Raw genomic sequence first — 21,597 nt, 5'->3', positions numbered from 1 at the left:
GCAAAGATATATGCCTTATTGTGAGCTCTGAGGGGAACGGAGTCGTGACCTCCATTCTTGCTATGCCTTAGTGAACTCCGTAGCTGATCAGTATGCCCTGAGAACTACCCTTTACCAACTTCAGAGCTGTTAACTTCATTTTCATCGTGTCCAGACAGAAGTCTTTCCTAAAGTAGTCTGTTTTATGGTGTCTCCAGCCATGAACTCATCTAAATTTTGAGAAATCTTCCCATTCCTCTCTTGGCTGAATCCTTGTTTTATCCTTCTCTCCCTGGCTAAAAGGGGATGCTAAACTGATCAAAAATGCTTTTTGTCTTTTGTGGTTGGTGGTGTCAGTAGCAGGTTTTCTCCCCTGAATGGGCTGCATGCTGTTCAGCTGCACTGTTCTACACTTTGTTATTTAACAGTTGATTTTCATTCTCTTTCTCTATATTTTTTTGATCAGTACTTGGCAAAACTGAATTTGTCAATACACAATGAGGTATATTTTCTTTATTATCAAGTAATACTTGAATTTTAGTTAGTTTTCCCAATAGATGGCACTGCTTGGAGAGAAACTACTGAATAAAATAAGACCGAGCTTCATATAGAGTTACCAAGAGTTGTATTTGTTGAGGAGCCTTAAGTTTTTCTGAGCTCTGAAGCAACAGTTTGGGAGGTTCTAGTATGGCACTTTTGGCAAAAGCGTAGGGTGAGAAAAATATCACAACTATATTGAAAAGGTTCTTCAGGAAGGAGGGGACGTCTCTGGGTTAGTAGCATTTGACAAACATAATCACACTTCTTCTATTACTGGCAAGCTATGTGAGTAATTACAGGGATTGCACATCAGGGTCGCACGGGCTCCAGTTGCTATTCTGCTGCTAGATCGTATAGCAGGAGGAATCCTTAGTTCGCCATCAGGATGTGCTGAAATAATTTGCCCTGCATCCAGCCGAATGTCAATTTTTTAGTTCTTTAATAAAATACTGCTCCTGGGGTTGCTAAGCCTCTACACCTCTGAAAAATCCAGCAAAAATACTACATCTGGTTTTGTCGTGTCCTTATTGAATTAGGGAGTGAGTGGAAGAGTTGCTCTGTCCCAAAAGACTTACTTTACAACTTACACGTTGTCTAGGATCGCTTAGGTTTGAGTCAGTCGTTACACCTATAATGCAGTGTGAATGACATGGGGCAGTTCCCCTTACACACACACGAGTGCGTGTGCATGTGTGTGCACACAGGCACTTACCTACACTAACGCACACAAAACCTACACGTGTCCTTGCACGTTCAGCGTCCTGCAGACTCTGCCGGAGGTGGGCTCTGACATAATGCGTGCAGGCATAGGATACATAAGACTGGAAAGTTTCCCTTTTACCAAAAGCAAAGATTTAATCAGTACATCCAGCCATATAGTACAGCAAGAAATTTAAAATGTAGTTAATTCAGACAATACGCCTGGTGCTTCATAAGCATCTGCAGCGTGTTTGCTCTTTCAGACTGGTGTTTCCTTCCAGGATGGTTTTTCATTCCTATCTCCTATCTTTTCCACCTGCTGTGTAACTGAATAATCTGATTTCATGGATCTTGCAAGTTCAGCCTGTATCCTAGAAAAGTGGGCAATTGACATTATCACCTAATTGTGTCACAGCCACTCTGTTCTTAACCTGGGAAAACAGAAGCCTTAATTGCATGTAGACGTTAAGAAGACAGATATTTATTTCTTTTAGGGATCTGGTTTGCTGAGGAATTCTTTTGAAGTTAGCGAATTAAATAATGAAGAAATTTAGCAAAGCTTAGGCTGCGTAAGTAGTTTTGAAAGATTTCTGGGTTCTGCAGTTAACTTTGTGGTCTTATCCTTTGGTAAGTCACTGCCCTCACACATTCCACCTTGCAGTACACCTCTCTGAGCCTCTGGGTACTCCAGTTTTCCTGTTGTTTGAAAAATGAACAAACGCATTTGATGACAGGATCATGTTATTCATCGTGTGTCCTTTGCACTGGCTGCCAAAAAAGGGTAGGCTTATATTTAATGGCTGTTGCTTATTTTTAAATCCCTTACCAGTGAAGACCTTGGTCGTGTACGAAATCTTCCTCGTTGAGATATGTCAAGCTTTCAGACGCTGCTTGCTGTTTTAAGGCTCTGACTGCTTTGCCTTAAGTGGGCAAATGAGTTATTGCTGTGATAGATCTTAAAATAGCAGCGTCTGATTTGATCATGGAGTCCACCTGTCTTAAATACCTTTCTGCTGCTGTTGGCTGTTTGTTCATTATGTTCCTTTACCGTTCCCTTTCCCTTTCTGTTTTGAAATACCCCAGCTGACTGACAGACCTTGGCTGATACTTAAATGGATTTTTATCCTGGTGGGCACCAGACAGTATGGTCACTGGAGTGGAAGTTCAGATACTGTTGTTACTCTGTTACAGTTATGGTAAATAACCATAACACGATTTTCTAACAATGCTATGAAGTAATGCGTATTTCAACCCGAAGATAAAGTGACCGGGCAAAATTCAGACCTGGTAGAGTCAGCAAAAACAGACTGCAGTTGCAAAAGGTGACCACTGCCTCAGTTGTGCTGGGGCTCCACAAAGCATACAAAAGTTGGAAAGAAAAGGTTATGACATGGAAATATTGTACATGATTTCGTGTCCGCAGTGGTAGTCATCTGCAGGACCTCTCCGGAGGGTGTTCAAAGTCACTCTGTCTCAAAGGCATGTGGTTCAAGGTTTGGGGAACTTCCACAACATACGTTTTTACACTTCTGTGACACTGGAACTACAGAGCTCACTCTTTTTGCTTTTGATTGAAAGTATCAGGCACAGCACTTGTGACCAGTCGTGGCTGACACTGCTTTGAGCATGGTGTTGGACTAGATGACCTGCAGAGGTGCTCTCCAGCTGATGTGGTTCAATGGTTCTACATTACTAAGTTCCACCTCAGCCCTCAAAGAAATATTTAAGTTATGGATAGGCTTTTGGACATTGTGGAGAGAGGCGAATTTCCCTGTCTCAGAACATTTGGTACCACTGACGTTGTGGTTGGTCATCCACTTAACAAAGAGCAGGCTCTGGTGATTGAGACTGGGAAGCCTATCTAGCTATTAGCATGGTTAATACCACGTGGTCTTGCACAAGTACTGCTACAGAAATGTGCCTTGAAAGATATAAGCCCCTCCAGACAGGCAGTGGTGTTTCTTGGCATTTTTAACACGGGCGTATTGAGCAGAACATTCATGATTTCTTCAGAGATCAAGAAATTCCCCAAGCCAGATCATCTGCTTAAATTTGCTGAAGGACCTTAGAGCAGTACAGCAGTGGGAGTTTTTTCACAGATGTTCTCCAGATGTTATTGGCATGCCCATTTTTGAATAATGGGAAGGATACAAGTACTGTCCATGTCCTTCCTACTCCCTCTCCTTTGTTATTTCTTCAGCAAAAAAGGGAATTGTCTACATTGTTAATTTGAGTCCACAAACTTTCATTTTAAACTACAAAGCAGTTCTTGAGTTTCGGGAAGAGAAAAAATACCCTGTGACATTCAAATTGATTATTTGCCAAGTGTGTGTTTAGAAGAGAATAGACATGGCAGAATTAAAAAGGCTGCAACTTTATTAAAGCTTTAGTGAACAGCAGCTTAATTAAGCCTGTGCACAACCGCTTCTTCGAAGATTTTGTCTACACTGTTAATTTCAAAGTGAGACCTGAATCTATATCTCAGCTGCAGGCCAATGCATTAACTACAGGTTGCCTTGAAGCTCTTGGACAGGCCCGCAGTTTCTCTTCATCTGTTAAACCTGTGCCCATGTTCATAAAGGGTTATGAACTATTTGAGATACTCCTGTCCAGTTTTCTGTGAATGCTGTTCAGTGGAAGAAGTCTGCTCATGCAGACACCTGCGTTCCCACCTCCAAAACTAATCTGTGCTGCTTGGTGGAGAGGCAGTTTTGGGTATTCTGGCGTTGCATGGGGATATCGGGCACAGTGAATGTGATCGCAGTTTGGGGGATTTCCAGGACATCTGGTACCTGGTAGCTATCAGTTCTTAATGCTCATTGTCAGCTTTATTGCTAAACAAGATTTAAGATTTAAAATATGGTCGCATAGAAATATTTGCACTAACAGAGCTAAACTACAAAAATAGCAAAATACGTTAAACATGGATTGTGTTCAACTGTTGTTAAACATACGAGCTATCAGAGCTCTTCCAAAGTCTCAGTTAGCCTGAAGATCTGGTTAATCAGCTCCTGCAGGACATCCAGGCCCAGAGACAACTTACCCAGACCGTTCTTGGGGTTACAGCTTTTCTGCTGCCACCATTATGGATAGATCCTGCAGTTGCCCAGGTCTGTTCTTCTGCACAATCTCTTTCTTCTCCAGTGCAGGACGGAGTCAGTCCTGCTTCTGCTTTCCTGTTTATCTGCACTGTATTCCCTGTCACCAAGCACAGGACATTTTGTGGCAATATGGGGATGTGGTGGGTTGACCTTGGCTGGATGTCAGGTGCCCACCCAGCAGCTCTATCACACTCCTCCTCAGCTGGACAGGGGAGAGAAAATACAACAAAAGGCTTCTGGGTCAAAATAAGGACAGGGAGATCACTCAGCAATTACCATCATAGGCAAAACAGACTTTTCCGGGGAAATTAATTTAATTTATTGCCAATTAACAACAGAGCAGAGTAACGAGAAATAAGAACAATCTTAAAACACTTTCCCCCCCATCCTTCCCGGGCTCAACTTCACTCCCAATTTCTCTACCTCCTCCCCCGGAGCAGCAGAGGGGGACAGGGAATGGGGGTTGTGGTCAGTTCATCACACGTTGTCTCTGCCGCTCCTTCCTCCTCGCACTCTTCCCCTGCTCCAGCGTGGGGTCCTCCACAGGTGCGAGTGGATATCTGCTCCACCTCACAGAAGAAAGACCTGAGATATTAAGCAGGAGGAGGTGCTTAATCAATAATGCTTTTATCTTTTTCTGATAAATTTTGTTGGGTTTGCACCGTCGTTGATGAGCAAACTGGATTTTTTTTCAGAGAGGCTCTGGTAATAGGGTGGCATGGCAAAGCCCAGCAAACAGCTGAAACGGGATTTAGCATTTGTCAAATAAATAGAGGGAGGGTTTGTTAGGGTTCTTGTCTATTTTCATCCTGATGTAATGTTTTATAGCAAACTCATAAAAACTTTGACAAGAAATGTTGGAAGAGTAATCTGTAAGACAGACAATATGTGTGCATCACGATACAGAGAAGTTTACCAAAAGGAAATTAAAGGTGTATTTTTAAGTACAGCACAATAAGGTCCAAGCCTCCAAAACTAAGTAACGGTTTGAATGAGTGCAGGTTGCAGATTTGAATCCACTTAATCCTTGTTTTAAAACAGGTCAAACAAATGGTGTTGGCTAGTAAAGGACTAAAATGGCATCAGGGACTATTTTTAGCAGTAACAAAAGCTACATCCCTGTGGTTTTTGGAGGGTTTATTTTTTTTATCCCACCCACCAGCAAAGACATCATAGGTTACATATTCTATAGACTATATATATTATTCTCAAGATCTTCAGTTATCTCTGGAATTTCTGTTCCGTTATTGTTCAGTCTATAATCTCAATAAGACCCCCAATGTTTGGCCTGTGCTGCCTGAGTTAGAAGGTTGCTCCCAATTTTCCAGTTAGGTCAACCAAAAAAATTAAGATATGATAGAGGGTCAGTGGAAGAAATTCATATCAAAACAACTGCTCACCATGTCATTATGACAACCTGCTGTAACAAATGTGCTTCTGTTTTAACTTATGACAATTAATTGCTAAAAGTAATTTAATCTGACAGTGGCAAGATGTTGAAAGACTCATGAAGATGTCATAAAAGCGACCTTTCTGCCCATGTGCAACCAAAAGCCATTTTTAACAAGGAGCCTCAAAAACAGTACAACTTCTTTTGTACTTTGTTAATTAGTTATTGATTTGAAACAATGCTCTGCCAAATATTGTCAGATTAGCTAGACGCCAGCAAGGTCACGGTGTGACAGTCTAGTCCTGATAATCTTATGGTATATAAGAATTCTTTTTTCTCTGAACCTTTTGTTCCGATATCCTGAGAATTACATTTCCTGGCTTTAGCATTTGTGCTAATTTAAAATACAGCCAAGCTGTCTGTTATGTAGTTGGATGTTTTGAGTTGTTAAAAAATGGCATTGCGTTAGAAGAAAATTGCTAGTGATCTAATGTCTAATGATCTTCGGTGGCAGCGATGCACCGCTGCTGCAACGCCAACGCCCTCGCTAATCTGAGCGGAAAAGAGCCTGCTTTAATAAAATGGTCAGCGCGAGGGAGTCGCAGGGTTCAAGCCAGAGGTAAAACGAGCAAGTCCTGAGGTCGTTTAGCGACTCATCAGGATTAAAGATCATTTCCTCGCTTACGCTATTGCAAAACAAAAATAACGGAGGTGGGTCTGGACGGGAAAATTGAGAAGCAGAATTAAGGCTTGAATAGCTCAACATTCAACTTTTCAGATTATTGAAATGGGAACCAACAGAAAACGCAAATCAATTTCAGATTCTGTTTGTCATCTGTTTAGATAATTATTTTATAAGCTAATGGCAGTTACTTCAAATACAATTAATTAATTATAGCACGCTACATATTAAGGCACTTCAGCAAATCTTTATAACAGTACATTAAATAAATAGTGTATCAGTTTACTTAAAGCACTGAGCACTTTGCTCTCTTTATTAGGAGAAATCAAATAGCTTTGAGCCTGTTAAATCTTTCTTTCACTTAAATAACTGCTCTTGAGTGTATGTAATAAGTAGAGACAGAGACGTCAAGAAGAAAAATACAGGGCGAAGCTATTCTATTTAGTTTAACTTGTGTAAGAGATATAAACTCTGTAACAGAGACTTTACAGCTGAGCTTTGTTCTGAAACCATAGCTGTTAATGAAAATACTAAGTTGTTGTTTTACTTAAATGTGTTGAAGTTTGTTAGATTCATTGTTTCCTGTGGTGGGGAAATCTGCATTTTTCTTGGCCAAAATACTATTTTTCTTGCAATAGCATGGTTAAAAAAAAAAGTCTGTTTCTCATTACAACATATAAACAGATTGAAAGAACTGGAAAGTAAAATAGTCTTTAAGTACTTTAGGAAATAGAAAAATAACACTTCTGCATGACTTCCATTAGGAGTTTTTAAATGTTTCAGATGCATTCATTTCAAAAGAAATTTTTAGTGTTTAGAAAAATGCATGTAATCATTTAAACAACTGGCGTGATCTCTCTTTGTGTCTTGCGAAGATAATTCTTTTTGTAAAAGTATTGTATTCATTTTTATTTACTTGTCCCCACAATTAATCTATTAATTGCCAGAAACACGACTGGTAGGGAAGACAGCTGCGAAGATACAACCTGATGGTTTGTTTTAGAAACGCTCTTTTGTTCCCATAATTTGATCACACAAAAGGCCGTCTTTGGTGATGTTCGTTACGTTAGGCAGAAATACGTTGTGGGCAGAATCTTGTTCCCTGAGATTACGTAGTTTGGAAAGAAAAAAGTATGAGGAGAAATAAAAAAGATCCGTGTAAAATGTAGGGATACGTATCAGTAGAGTTGTACTGAAACGTAACTGCCCCAGCCTTTGGGTGTTTTTACCAACTGGAGTCTCGTTGGCCAAACTGCTGTAGTTGTTATTAAAATTAGAATATGTAAGTCCACCCGCAGAGGCTGGCAGATACCATGCTTGAAGCATCACGGCATGGGGGTTTTCACGTGAGCTGCACAGGTATTTGTCAGTAGCCACGGCACGACTGCGTGGACAGGGCTGGTCTGAGGAGTTGTTGTTACAACTCCTGTCTGACGAGTTTCCCCATGCAGGATTTCCAAGCTGTTTGCCAGAAGGTGCTGCTTCAAATGCAGGCTTCCTTCACCTGGAACCCTGCAAATTATATGGAAAGGGGAAAAAATATCAAAAAAGCAAAAATCCTGAAGTCTGTCAGAGAGCTAAAAGGGAAACTGGTTATTTTTTTCTAAAGTAAAACTTCCTTTGATTCATTTCCCTCCTTCCTCCTATTCTCTTCTCCTGCACCTCTTTCCTCCCAGTGAGTCAGCAATGTTCTTGTCCCCAGACTAAAAAAGACAAATGTCATATTTGTGTTTATTTACATTCTTGTCTTAATGACAAAATAATTAGCTTAGGTGACTCCTACCACATCTGTCAATTTGGAAACAATTTAAACAAAAAGGATACTGCAGATATTCAGGGGCAAGATCTGTTTTGAGGGAAGGCTTTTCACTACTCTCCAGCTCAACAGGGAGCAACTGGCCACTAAAAAAAAATCCAACGAGTCATTTAAAATACCAATCCTCAAGCTTTTGCTGGGGATGATAATTAAGAGCCATTGAGAAACTGATTTTGTCTGAATTTTTCTTCTTTTCGGTCTCCTTTCCTGCACTTTACCAGAAGACGGTTGGGTGGTGATGACAGGACATGCCAGACTCCAGCAAAAGTAATAACAGGAAAATCCAGACTGGAATAACAACCTGACAAAGTTGTCTTACCCTGGCTGACAAGCAGATACTTTAACCAAGGAGATGATGCTGTAATAACTTCTGAGGATTAATTTAGCCCGAGATCTGGGTTTTACTTTATAAACAGCAAACCCCTTCAAGTTACATAGTGCCTAATAAAAAGCTGAAGAAATAGGGAGGGCATTTGAACACAGCAACCTTGCAGCAGAAAATATGCACCGTGCGAAAAGGCTGAGTCTTTGCTGTGTGGAATCATTGGGGATTGAACAACGTGGGTAACGTTTGCCGCTTTCTTTGTTTATTTTTGCACGGATCTGCAGCCAAACTCACCATGCTCGACTTTCAGTTCAAATGCAAATCTAGAGAAATTTCACCTGCAACACAAACGTTTTAAAAACGCTCATATATTCTTGTAACATCTGTGAGGTCCTGACACGGCGGCGCTCTGAAGACCTCCTGCGAAAACCCGTGTTTGCCAAAACTGAAATATAGTATTAGGTCAGCAATGCATTAATGCAGCTGAGACCGCTGGCACCTCTCTGAAGAATAGCTGTGGGTGCTGACGACTTCACTCCGTGTTTTCAGGCCATTGTTTGCCTGTTGCAGTATAATAAAAGAGGGCTTGGAGGCAGGTCCTGTGGCCGAGAGGCTGGAAAGAGGGTTTTGATTTCCAGGGTCAGCTTGTTCTGCACTGAGCAGAGGTGGTTGGGGCACTTTGGAGACAGGAGGAGAGTGGTTTTGGGGTTTTTTTTGATTCAGAAGTAGCTCTAGGTTATTGGTTGGGAACTGTATTGGTTGAGGGCTTAGCTGGGAAAACTCTTCTATGGCTTGGATTTGCTTCCTTTTTTCTCTTGTGTGCAATAAAGCTGGATATAAAGGCGAAAAGTAACTCCCTCTTGCTGCCCCAGGGGAGGTTAGGATCCGACTCCCTCCATTCCCACATATATATAGCATAGCTCTGGATTTTATTTCCTGACCACCATCACCAGGGAAAGCCCAGCTCGCATCTGAAGTGGGAAAAGTGGGACAGGATCCGAAGTCGTCTTGGATGGTAATTGCGGTGGGAGCTGGGGAGAACAGGGGCCCCGGGGAGGAGCCAAAATACGAAACGTAAAAAACCTGGCTAGACAGTGTCCGTCCTGCATTAGCTAAAACTTGTCATTTTAAACCTAATCTCAGCAGTCGTGCCGTAGCAAAGCGTGGGTATCGCCACCTCCTCCCAAGCCAGCCCTTCGTCCCCTTTGCACTGATGGTGACAGTTTAAATATTGTCTCAGTCTGCCAAATGCATTTTTGTTTTACGTCTTTTATTTGGCTATTAGATATGCCAGATATTGCACATTTCATGTAATACTTATTCGTTTAGCAGGTCTGTCGAGATTGCCTGCTTTCCTGATAAATTGTCATGAGTTTTGGAGGTGGGACTACTCTCTAATTTAATACGATGTGTATTTAACTGCGATATGTAAGGCTTCTGGTCTTCCTTTCTGCTGCTGACTGTATACACACAACATCTTTATTACTAGGGCTTCATAAGCAATACTGGGAACACTTCCATCACTGGCCCACTTCAGAAATAAAATAGGCACAAGAAATTACACAGAATCACCTCAAATAGATCTGGGAATAAGGCTGAGATCTGTAATATGAAAAATGCAACCTTAAGTCACTTTGCCATATTGCTTTCCAAAGGCATGTGCCAAATAATAACCTTGGCTATGCTATTTATATCTGCGACTCCACAAATGACCAGACTTAGCTATTGTGATACCTGGTCTCTCCTTCTGTCTCAAAAGCAGCTGCTACCTACTGCCAGAGTATATATCTTGCCCCCATCTCAGAAAGTGCCCTTAAAAGATAATACAGTCTTTTTATTTCCCCAATTATTCCTGCAAGATAAGTGGAAGAGGCTGGCATTTTTACATCCAAAGGCTCTTGGTTTAATCCCTGCTAAGGTGATAAGTAAGGAAAAATACGTGACTGTTTCTAAATGCATATGAACACAGTTGCTGAATAAAATAGCATCGCTCACCAATAATGCATTTACATTATTTTAGTGTTGAACCTTTGCAGATTCAATGCTCTGTGTTTCCATGGAGCTACACCAGACGCTGGTGACCATGAACCTGCTCTGCCACCTACACCGCTGATCAAATCCTGCTAGCTTTTGTTGTTTTAATGTGGCAAAGTATGCAAATAAAATCCATACAGAGCCCATAGAAGAAGGGAGGAAAGAAATGTGTCCTCCATTCAAACTTTCAAGGCCAAAGCATCAGTTGTCAAAGTGCCAGGTCCTGCACTTGGGTCACAACAACCCCATGCAACGCTGCAGGCTTGGGGAAGAGTGGCTGGAAAGTGCCCAGCGGAAAAGGACCTGGGGGTGTTGATCAACAGCTGGCTGAATATGAGCCAGCAGTGTGCCCAGGTGGCCAAGAAAGCCAATGGCATCCTGGCTTGTACCAGGAATACTGTGGCCAGCAGGAGTAGAGCAGTGATCGTGTCCTGTACTGGGCACTGGTGAGGCCGCACCTCGAATGCTGTGTTCAGTGTTGGGCCCCTCACTCCCAGAGAGACATTGAGGGGCTGGAGCGTGTCCAGAGAAGGGCAACGGAGCTGGGGAAGGGTCTGGAGCACAAGGCTGATGGGGAGCGGCTGAGGGACCTGGGGTTGTTCAGCCTGGAGAAAAGGAGGCTGAGGGGAGACCTCATCGCTCTCTACAGCTGCCTGAAAGGAGGCTGTAGAGAGGTGGGGTCGGTCTCTTCTCCCAGGTAACAAGTGATAGGACGAGAGGAAATGGCCTCAAGTTGTACCAGGGGAGGTTTAGATTGGGTGTTAGGAAAAATGTCTTTAGTGAAAGGGTTGTCAAGCACTGGCACAGGCTGCCCAGGGAAGTGGTGGAGTCCCCATCCCTGGAGGTATTTAAAAGCCGTGTAGATGTGGTGCTTGGGGACATGGTGTAGTGGTGGACTTGGCAGTGCTAACAGTCGGACTCGATGATCTTAAAGGTCTTTCCCAACCTAAGCAATTCTACGATTCTCTGATTTTATCTCTTCCCGTCTTGTTTTCTTTCAAGTCATCTTTCTCACACAACTCAGGACGCAGCAACTAAAGTAGCTCCCTTGACCCCCACTGCTCAGTCTTCATTGTCCTTGCTTCCCAGTGCTCCTAGCAGGACCTGCTAAACCGAATTTCAGATGCATGTTGTCAGATTGAAGATCTGTTACAAATTTGCCTCCAACATCACTTTTGCTCCTGTGTCTTCTCCCCAGTCATGGCTGCTTTACTGCTGAGATGATCTGGATGTTGTTACCCTCATCTGCTCTCTTCTGCAGCCTCCTTTTGTCTTGTTTCATACAGCTGGACTCGCCCCAGTGTAGGAGGCAGTCCATCACCATCCTTCCTGAAAATCCAGTTATTTAGGAGTTCTGCAAGAGCCAACCCATCTTCATGTATGTGTATCTCCATATATGTAGCATACAGACTAGTGTTACCCATTTCAGTAAGTAAAGCAGAAATACAATTCCTACTGCTAGTAAAAAATGTCCTGCTGCCTCCTGGGATCACCTCTTGGGCTTGGGTAGGGAACATTCCATAAATATCTGTGCAAGAGTTCTCCCAACTCTGTGATTAAAACAGTAAAAAAGATTTTCAGGTAGATGGGGTGCTTCCCAATACACTGGAATCTCTCCATTACAGATCAAATCTTGTTAAAAGGCCTGAGCTAGACACTTTTAAGTCTTGTCTTCAGGTACTCGTGCTGCAGAAAATTATTAATATGAGATCTTTGCTTCCACTTTTTTCCTGTTTTCCATTTCTATCCTTTCCTTACTTTCCTCCTCTTCTCTGGTTGTAATACCATAACTGCTGTCTTTGGGGAAAAAAAATCACATGCTGGCTGTTTTTTTGGCTTCTGTTCCAGCTTTCTTGCCTTCAAAGCCTCTTAGACCTTGTCCTGCACTGAGGTTTTGGAGCTGTTCTGGTGATAATAAACTATCATATGGTTTCATTATGTTCCACCGTAATGAATCAGTTTTTGTCTTATGTAAGGCAAATATTTGCAAAAGGAGTGAGGAAAATGCAGCAAGTGATGAGCATCGTTTAGTGCTCATAAGGGTGCTGTTGGGGGAAAGAAGAGAGGGGAGCTGATGGAAAAGGGTCATGCCAGAACAGGAGGCAGTGCAGTAGAAGGGGCAAAAGAGACTTGATGTCACCTTTTTTTTTTTTAATTTGAGGGTTGTGAAAGGAGGGGAAGTGTATAAAGAGGAGTGAAGTGTAAATGCAAGCACAGAGGAGAAGGGCGTGCGGTGGTGGGAGGACGCCAGAGCTGTGAGGGGCAAGACGGGGTATCCCAGTGGTGGCAAACCCCAAGTGCCCGTCTCTGGGCTGTTGGGTTCTTCAAAGGGCTGAAGAGTTGTTTTTAACTCTGCTGGTATTAAAGCAAGCGGCAAAGTTCCTCCTGAGTTATTGGGTACCTAATTAGGCCAGAGCTTCACAAATCCTGCCATGGCAAGAGTGTGGATTAAAATCTTCCCCATTCACTTGTCTTCAACATTCACCACCCATGCCTTCTGGTTGCTATATACACATACATACATATACATACATACATATATTAACTTGCTTTTGAAAGTGTTGCTTTCTAGAAAGTTTCCAGTGAAATCCATTTAATTTTTACTGGGTCCATTACCTAAGAGCGCTGCAAAATGTGGTGCTGGCGTGAGTCAGGTTATGATAATCAAGAACTGTGTACTGGCAGGGAACAAACTGTATTCCTTCACTGTTCATTTCAGACCTTTAAACATACGATTTTCTTTTAATAGAGCAGAGTTTTCTGTACAGAAAAATACATCTTTTATTGTACAGAAGATACCAGTGTTAGCCAGTCGCCACTGAAAACACTATTTCATCCTGGATTGTTTCGGTGACAGACTGCTACTTCTAGGTTATATTTTTATATTGTTATGTTTACATTATACATTAATTTTAATTTAATGATTTTTCGGAAGGATTGGGGGAATTGCAAAAGTTTGCCTGCCCCAAGGCTGACTGAGGCAATGGGACTAGCTGTACACAACTGCAAAGGTCATGCTGATGGGGAAGGATCTAACATCTCCAGGGAAGGACTGGAGAGAGGAGACCTGAGCCTTCTCCATCTCTCTGCCTCCCAGCCAGTGTGTGGTTCTGTTCTCCCATATTTAACACATGTACCATACTTGTTTACAGTAGCTCATCGAGCTAGAAGGAGAAATTGTTTTGCTGTGATAAGCGGTAATTATAGAAACCACCTTCAAGTAAATTGTTAAAAAGCTATTCAGTTGTATGGCATATTTCCCTATTTGTATGCATTTCACTTTTCACTTGTCGCAAAAAAATGTGATTCCAACTCCTTGATTTAAAAAAACAAAGCAAAAGGAGAGAGCTGTCACCGGAGCTTAAAACTAATTTGATTTTCTTGATTTGATTTTTTTGAGTTTGATGAATTAGAAGTTTAATATAGGATGTGAGCTGCTGTGCCACAGTAAACTCTATCACAGTTCAAGGCCTCCAGCTCTTGCCCCATCTGTAACTTTCCAGCAACAGGTTACTTTAAAAAAAACAAAAAACAACAACAAAAAAAAGTAAAATTTGGCATTGAAACAGGAAATATGTGAACCTGTCACAGTAAGCAGTCTCAAAGGGCAAGCTGCTTTGCAGGAGCTAATTAACCTTAGGAAATAATTACACAAATATGCAAATGCTGTTTAGATAATTCCATGTGTTATCAACTCAGGTAGTCCATCATAACTGCAGACCTTGCAATGTCTAGGTGTTAGAATCTGGCATAGTTGATAAGGCTTCGGTTGCTGCATCACTTCAGCTTGGTATTTAACAATGAATGACTGTGATATTACATTAGTAAATTCAACCCGTTTTTTGAATGCAACAGAACGTAACACCGTATTCACTGTGTGCGCACTGCTTATCTGCGTATTCCTAATGGCTCCAGCCATTAAAATGTTGCATACCTCTCAACTCCTAACGCTAGCAATATTGGAAAAAACGACAGACCGGAATCTGTGCTCTCTTACTCCACTTTTTTCCACAACGGATGGCCCAAGAATTTACCCACAATCATTTTGAGTTTTCAGGGACTTAAAAACTGCTACAGGGAGAATTTTAAATCTGCAAGCTGGTTTTCTCGAAGCAAAACCTCTTATTTAAACGAGACGAGGAGCAGCATTTTATACCAGCACGTTTCTGTTAGTGTTGCATAGACCCTGAGACAACGCAGTCATGGGCTACCGTTCTTGGTGTGAGGTCCCCCCAAAACCAAGCCCAGCTGGCCTAGGCTGGAGCAGCCCAGGACGTCCCTAACCCATGCCAGGACTTGAGTCGAGGCCGAGCAGATCGGCAACCGGCAACCGCTTCCCTGCCACAAGCTGCTGCGTCGAGGAGCTGCAGGAGAGGTTCTGGCCCTGGGATATTAAATGGCTTCATATATATGAGAAACATGAATTTATTAATCATTGTCATATTATTTTCATAGACTGTACTATTAAACTATATGATTAAACTTTTGATATTAAAATGAAAAGCTCCATATTAACCATTTATGATCATTTTTTGAGCAATTGCTGTTTTGGTTTAAAAAGTGAGGCATTTTTTATACATAGTTAAGAGATAGTCTTTAAAATATACTGGAAAAAAAAAAGTCTTTTATCACTAGAAAAAGGAATCTGTTCTTAAACCAGTGTTTGCGAATCCTCATCTCTTCCAAATGAAATAAAATTTCGTTCTATTTGCAAATGCCTGATGGTCATTTCTCATTCAAAAGGAGTATGTCCATGCGGCAAGAGCATCTCTTTGATTAGCCCCACGTAGCCGTCATTAACTGAATCGGAACCTAGTATCTGGCTACTTATATTCTATATTACCTTTATGGATGCTCCTTTTATAGCAGCTTCCAGAAACGTGTGCCTCCTCTAGCATTCAGGAAAAGGAATAAATATAACATCAGCAATCTAAAATACCTCAGCAATACTTGTGTTAAATGATTTTAACCACCTTTATCTCCAAGGCAATCTTCAGCGGGATTTGCTGCGCGCGAGTATGACAGGTGTTCAATATCTGATAGTCTCCGTAGCATTGGTAGTCACTGATGGCAAATGAGGTATATTCGCTCTGTTTTTGTCCGTGAAAAGGGCTAAAACACAATAGTTATTAGGAAAAAGACGGCTTTTCATTTACTAGCGAATTAAGGGGTAAATCTTACCGGTAGCATGCCATTAAAACCGGAGGCAGGTGAGATTCTGCACGATGGGGGCACAACCTTCGCCTCTGCCTCTGTGCCGAGAGCCTCTGCCCCGTTCCCCACCCGGCAGCGGGGAGCTGGGGTGCGGGAGCAGGGTCAGGAGGTGCCTGGTCTGCAGCAACCCGACAGTTGCCTGGTTTTGTGTTACTTTGCATTGGTTTAGCATCACACGGAGGCCTTTCCACGTAACGTCATTCTCAATTTTTTTTTTTTTTTTGGTTTATTGCTAATTATATACATTGGGGGGAGGGGGGGTTTTCAGAGGGATGAAGATCCACAGCTATGACTTCCACACCTCCAAAAAACCAGACTGCTAATTTAGACATAGAATTACCAGTTACAGATGACCAACTTTCAGCAGCTGGAAATTTAAGTTCAGCTTTCCCAGCACCTTTCCCTCCCAGTCTGTTTCACAAACGAGAATGCATTCAGCCTCAGCTGCCTTCGGAGCTGCATAGCGTGATTTCTCCATTCCTTTCTGTACGATCATATAGATAATTAGGTAAAGCATGACCAAGAGGCCCGCACTTTACGAAATAATTTAACAAGGTGGTACGTAAGTGCATTGTACTTAGCTGCAATGAAAAGAAGGAAAGCAACAGCTGCCTGAAACTGTCACCTTTCATACTGAAACTGCAGTATCCAGCCTCATAATTTAACCCAGGCCAGGCAGAGGAGGTTAATCCCCGGATCCTCATGGGCCCAGCGCAATTTGAAATCCTAAGGAGACCGGCCGTATTCTGCAGTCGGCAGTGCCCGCTCCCGCAGCCAGATGTTTCGTGTACGGACACGGCGCCGGTTTATTCACCGTCCGAGTTGTTTAAAATACGGGCTTGTTACGAGGGGAAAAAATAAGCAGATGCTCTGAAGAGAGAGCTTTTCTTCTAAACATACACGACTCCTCTGAACTCCTTCTCACACATATGTGCGTTTCTTACCTTGTTTAGGGTTTAGCAGAGTATGTACAGCAACACAGTTTATCCTGACATTTTATGGGTTTTTTTCACCAGTAACAAAGGAGACTGTAGTTACGGTCTGCATCTAACTCGTTCTAGCTCATGCTTTTATAAAATCCTATTGAGTCTTTGTACTGGATTGTGAAGCTGTGCGGTTAATGATTCAGTTTACTAGACCAGTGGTTATGCTTTAATTGGTGAAAGGTTTTTCGGGCTGAGTTTCTGAATCCTTCAGAAGCTTCTTGCTGCTGTCTTATTCTTTGGAAGCCCTAAAATTATGTGCTTTTCCCAGCAACGTGTAGAATAATAAATAGAAAGTACCTGAAAATGCAATATTAACCAGAAACAACCTCTTCTTTTTGTCAGAACGTTAAACCAGGGTTAAGTACCTGTACAAAAATTGCTGTTAGGAGAATTAATGGTAACATTATTATTTAAAAACAAATATCTTCTGAATATTTAACTAAAATAAATCTTTTAGATAAGCTACTCATTTTAAAACTCTCCTGGTGTTTTAATGTGCCTTTTCCATACGTATCATAATTAGAGTACATCACTTTTCTGTAGGAAACTCCAGTTCAAGTTGTCCTTCAGCTTTATCTTAATAACTGGTCTGTCAATCATATTTTCTTTATGAAATTTCTTTTGAAAAAGTTCCCTCTTTCCTCACAAAGGGAGGAGTCTTTACCTCCTTTACCTATCTCTACAATCAAATTTCAAAACAGGATTGAAAGAAAATAAGCCCTTTCTCATGCTGAGGTGGTTTACAATAGTTGATACATAATTAGTTAAAACTATGTTCTGTCATAGTCAATCAAGAGCAGAATCTGTCCAGGATTAAGAAGAATACCTTCAGTGCTTTTTGGCAAATTTGATAAATATGTTTTAATCGCTGCTGCCTTAGAGAAAAAAATTTTAAAAGCACATAATTGTTTTAAAAGCTTTGGGTCCAGATCCATAAAGATTTGTAGCCATTTCAGTCTTATTTAGGAAACCGGGCGTGAGAATAGAAGTAAAAGCCTAAATCCACCACATTATTTAGCTGTCTGTCTTCCCATTGATTTTAGACACTCGTAAGAGCTTAAATTCCCAAAACTGTGTTTCAGCATGGGTCTAAGACCTAAATCACTTCAGTGTTCTTGGTAAAGTTACAGTGATTCACACTGTAATTAGGATCTTCCGATTGCCAGTGGCTTTCGCTGGTTTGTGCTTTATTTTCCCCAAGGAACCGAGGCTTTTGTGGTCTGCATCTGGGTCACCTAGGGGTATGAAGTTGTTGGTGGAGCAGAGCAGAGCACAGGGGAAAGGGATGCAGATTTTAGGAAGTGACGTGACCTTGACTGAGCAGCTCTTTCTGGCACAAGAGAGCCTGGAAAGAGCCTGCAGTGTTCTGCTGGAGAGGTGTGAAATCCTGGAGGGGCCCGGGAGCGAGCAGAGCATCCTCCTCTTGTCACCTGAGACTAGACAGATGTTAGCTATAACATAGACAACCGGAGAAATAAGTAAAATATAGAGGGGTACAGGGCTTTCCGAGAGCCCCTGAGGTAGAGGTGGGAGTGCACAAGCCCGATGTTTGAGGAGAGTGCACTAAAATCAGTGTAAATCACTCCAGTGCCTTCAGTGACTCTTACTTCGACGGGCCTTCACAAATTCTTGTTCAGTAATAAGAAAAAGCACTCCCCTCACCACCAGAGACTCCAAAGTAATGGCTAACGTGTAAGCAGTCAAGAGGTGTTTTATCTGCACTCTATCTCATAGTCTGCGGTTGCAAAAAGTAGCATTTAACAGAGTAGTTGCAAATACCATAATTTTAATCTTTGGCAGATTTCTGTTGGCACATAATACGAAAAAATTGTAAAGGCTGGAATTGTATTTATATTGTTCCTACTTGTTTTTATTGTTTTATCAGACTAGGGCTTAACTACTTCAAACAAACCGTCAGTGAACAAACATTTGACAAAGAGTTGTCAAAAGAATGAAATTCAGAGCAGTGGCTCATAATTTCCTTGAATGCCTCTGTTTGGCTGAATTGCCATCATGGTATTTAGACAAAATTTTGCAGATGCATAATTTTTGTTGTATTTATTAAAATAAGCCACAATAAAGCAACAGTTTTACTGCCTTTAAATTGCAATCTTAAATTTCTTTTATTTAAACAAATGAATCTGTTCTTTTTTTGACACTAGAGTATATTCATTTGAGGTTTGTTTTAAGAAAACATTTTAACATATAGGAACACGTTGCTTTTAGACAGAATTGCCAGTTTTTAGAAGGTAATTGTTGCAAACGTAATTTCTTTCTGCAGGATAATGGATCTCCTGAAGAACATGCAATTTATGTTTGGGACCATTTTATTTCCCAGTCAGCTGCAGAGAACGTGTTTTTTGTTGCTCACAGTTATGGTGGACTTGCCTTTGTAGAGTTGGTAAGTGTGACTTCTCCATTGCCTTCTCTCCTGAAGTCTTTCACAGATTTCCTAAATTCTTTGTGATCATCTTCTTGAAAGCAGCCATTTAAGAACAACTTTGAACCAATGGTCAGATACAGATCTGTGAGGATTTCTTTGCAACTGGAAGGTCACTGCATTTTTCTCTGGTTTTGTATTAGACAATAAGGTCCCAAGCGTGCACGAACCCGAAAGACTGTGGGAAAACAAAACGCATTGGATCCTCCTTGTCCACGCTATGGACCGAAAGGCAGCACTCAGTGAGTTTCTGCCCTGGGCAGAAAGACGGGAGGTGAAGACTGAGAACATAAAAGAACAGTTTTAAAGCAAAGTCACATTAACAAATGCACCTTTTTGTATATAGATTGGAACTGATCATGAGGGGAGATTTGGGGGTTTTACCCAATTTTGCAGGTTTTCCACAAAGGTCTGCAGAAGTTGCTGGGAAGACTTTTTTGCCATTTATCAGGCTCTGGATAAACCCTGATGTAAGGTGGGGAGGACTCTGCTCAGTGTAAAGCTGCCCTACCCCTGATGCTGGGACTGCTGAGCATCCAGTTTGCCAGTCTTTCACCCTTTTCTCTAAAGGCAAATTTGTTGACCCCATCTAGTATACGAAGTTGCCTGTTGAACTTGTATACCATTCTTTGAGTGTAGCTATAGACTCCCCACTTAATTGTGAAATGCTGGTGTAATCAGGACATGTTTTACTGAAGAAAACAAACAAACAAAAAAGTCCCATTTATTGTGGAATTGTAAATTGCAACACATTGCAATTGGTTTTATAGACACAGGAATCAGCAGAAGTATACGTACATCTTTTGTCTATAACACATGCGTTCAGTCTAACTGAAAGTTAGTAAAAGTGATTCCTGCCTGAACATGAGTGCCTTAGTTAAGAAAAAGCATGCATGACTGTTTTGTTTTTAATCTTGTGCTGCTCTAAGTAGCAAGAAGAATCCAGAGCGGGACCACTTGTATTATTTTAAGAACTTAAGATTTTTGTCAACCCTTTTCATTTGTAGAAATTAAGGCCATTTTGATTTTCCCTGTGCTTCCGGAAGAGTATTTTTAAAATAAGTATGATGTGTACAGATTTGAGACTTGAGTATAGTTCAGCTGATCATTTTCCACAGGTATTTTATTACCAGCTCAATAAATAGTCTCAAAAACTAAATGTTTAAGAGACCAGATTAGGGAAGGTGAATAATTCCTTCAATAACCGCAACTTTGGGCAAGAAACGGGTTGCATTGCGTGTGCCTGTTGCTCCTCGGATGCAATGAAGGGTAGGGAGCATCTCTTCTGTCTTGGCTTTCCTGAGCTGTGGTTTTCTGCTGCCCTGCGTTTCAGCCCAGGTTATTCCAGTGTGCCTCGTCTGTCCAAAGTGAAGCGTTAGCAGAATTTCCGTAGGTTTTGTAAGGCCACGTTGTTTGGGTCGCCGGATGCCTACAGATACATATGCTTAGCACAGGGTGGGAATAAAATTCAACTGGAGACCTTTCTCAGTGTTTCCTAAACAAAGTGCTTACTGGAAGGAGGCTTGGAGAGTTTTTCCATCGCATTTCAGTCAATGGCTTGAGGTGGCATGGGTAACAGATGACCAACGTGTCATTCCCATTTTGCCTGTTTCTCTTGTCACACTGGTGGATATTTCTTCACTTTTGTTCTACTTTAATATGAAGCACACAGATGTTTCAGAACAAGACTTGACTTCTGACCTTGGGGCTTCCAGGGTCAGGGTGCTCAGGGCCTGTGAAATTATCACAAGCTGAGCTAAAGTTTTTATCCGTCGCAGGAAGCAACCAGTAAGTAAGAAGTTAAAAAGGAGCTTTGTCAGAGAGACAAGATGGTCTCAGTAAGGGTCAGCTTCTGTAGTCTGCTGTCTCTGCAGGAGATGCATGCCTGAGAGGAAGAATATAATATATAACCATTGGCACATCACATATCTGTCATGCAAAACTAAACCTGAGAAGTATATTTAATGTAGCCCGATTGTTTTTTAAAAAATCAAAGGATATTAACACCTGATTTTGGTAGAGGTGGTTTGATATCTGAGCTCCACAGAAAGCAATTTAATTAAATAATGCATGCACTGGAGGAGATATCATTGAAATAAGCCCTGAACTATTTTACCACAATATTAATCTGTAAGGTTTTATTTTGTTATGATCGCCTTTCTCCTCAACTTTATATCCATATGGTACTTAGTAATTGCAAAGAGCTCAAAAAAAAGAAATGGAGCAGCTGATGGGCAATTACTGCCTTATGACAAATACACATTCGAACACTTCACTGTCTTTCCTGCTTTGTGTGGGGGAGACGATGAGGGTGATAGAGCAGCTACACCCTATAGCAACCGTACCTCCTCTACACTCGCTGTGCAAGAATTTGGGGTCAACTGATTCATA

At 41.5% G+C, this 21,597-nt stretch overlaps 1 protein-coding gene across 8 annotated transcripts in view; it reads left to right on the top strand.

Moving 5' to 3' along the window:
• The window catches only part of ARB2A (ARB2 cotranscriptional regulator A), a 271,831-nt gene that overhangs the window by 138,773 nt on the left and 111,461 nt on the right, over positions 1 to 21,597 (top strand). For 7 of the 8 annotated variants that reach the window (XM_075526511.1, XM_075526513.1, XM_075526512.1 and 4 more), the window contains one exon: positions 19,048 to 19,167. The exons of the other annotated variant lie outside the window; for it this stretch is intronic. In XM_075526511.1, the coding sequence (XP_075382626.1) occupies positions 19,048 to 19,167 (120 nt within the window). The remainder of the gene's footprint in view (positions 1 to 19,047; positions 19,168 to 21,597) is intronic. 8 annotated transcript variants of the gene reach the window in all.

Source organism: Mycteria americana, chromosome Z (genome assembly GCF_035582795.1).
Source record: "Mycteria americana isolate JAX WOST 10 ecotype Jacksonville Zoo and Gardens chromosome Z, USCA_MyAme_1.0, whole genome shotgun sequence".
In the NCBI taxonomy this organism is placed as follows: Eukaryota; Metazoa; Chordata; class Aves; order Ciconiiformes; family Ciconiidae; genus Mycteria; species Mycteria americana.
Note: the sequence above shows the minus strand (reverse complement) of the source record. Positions and strands in the feature narration are given on the sequence as shown.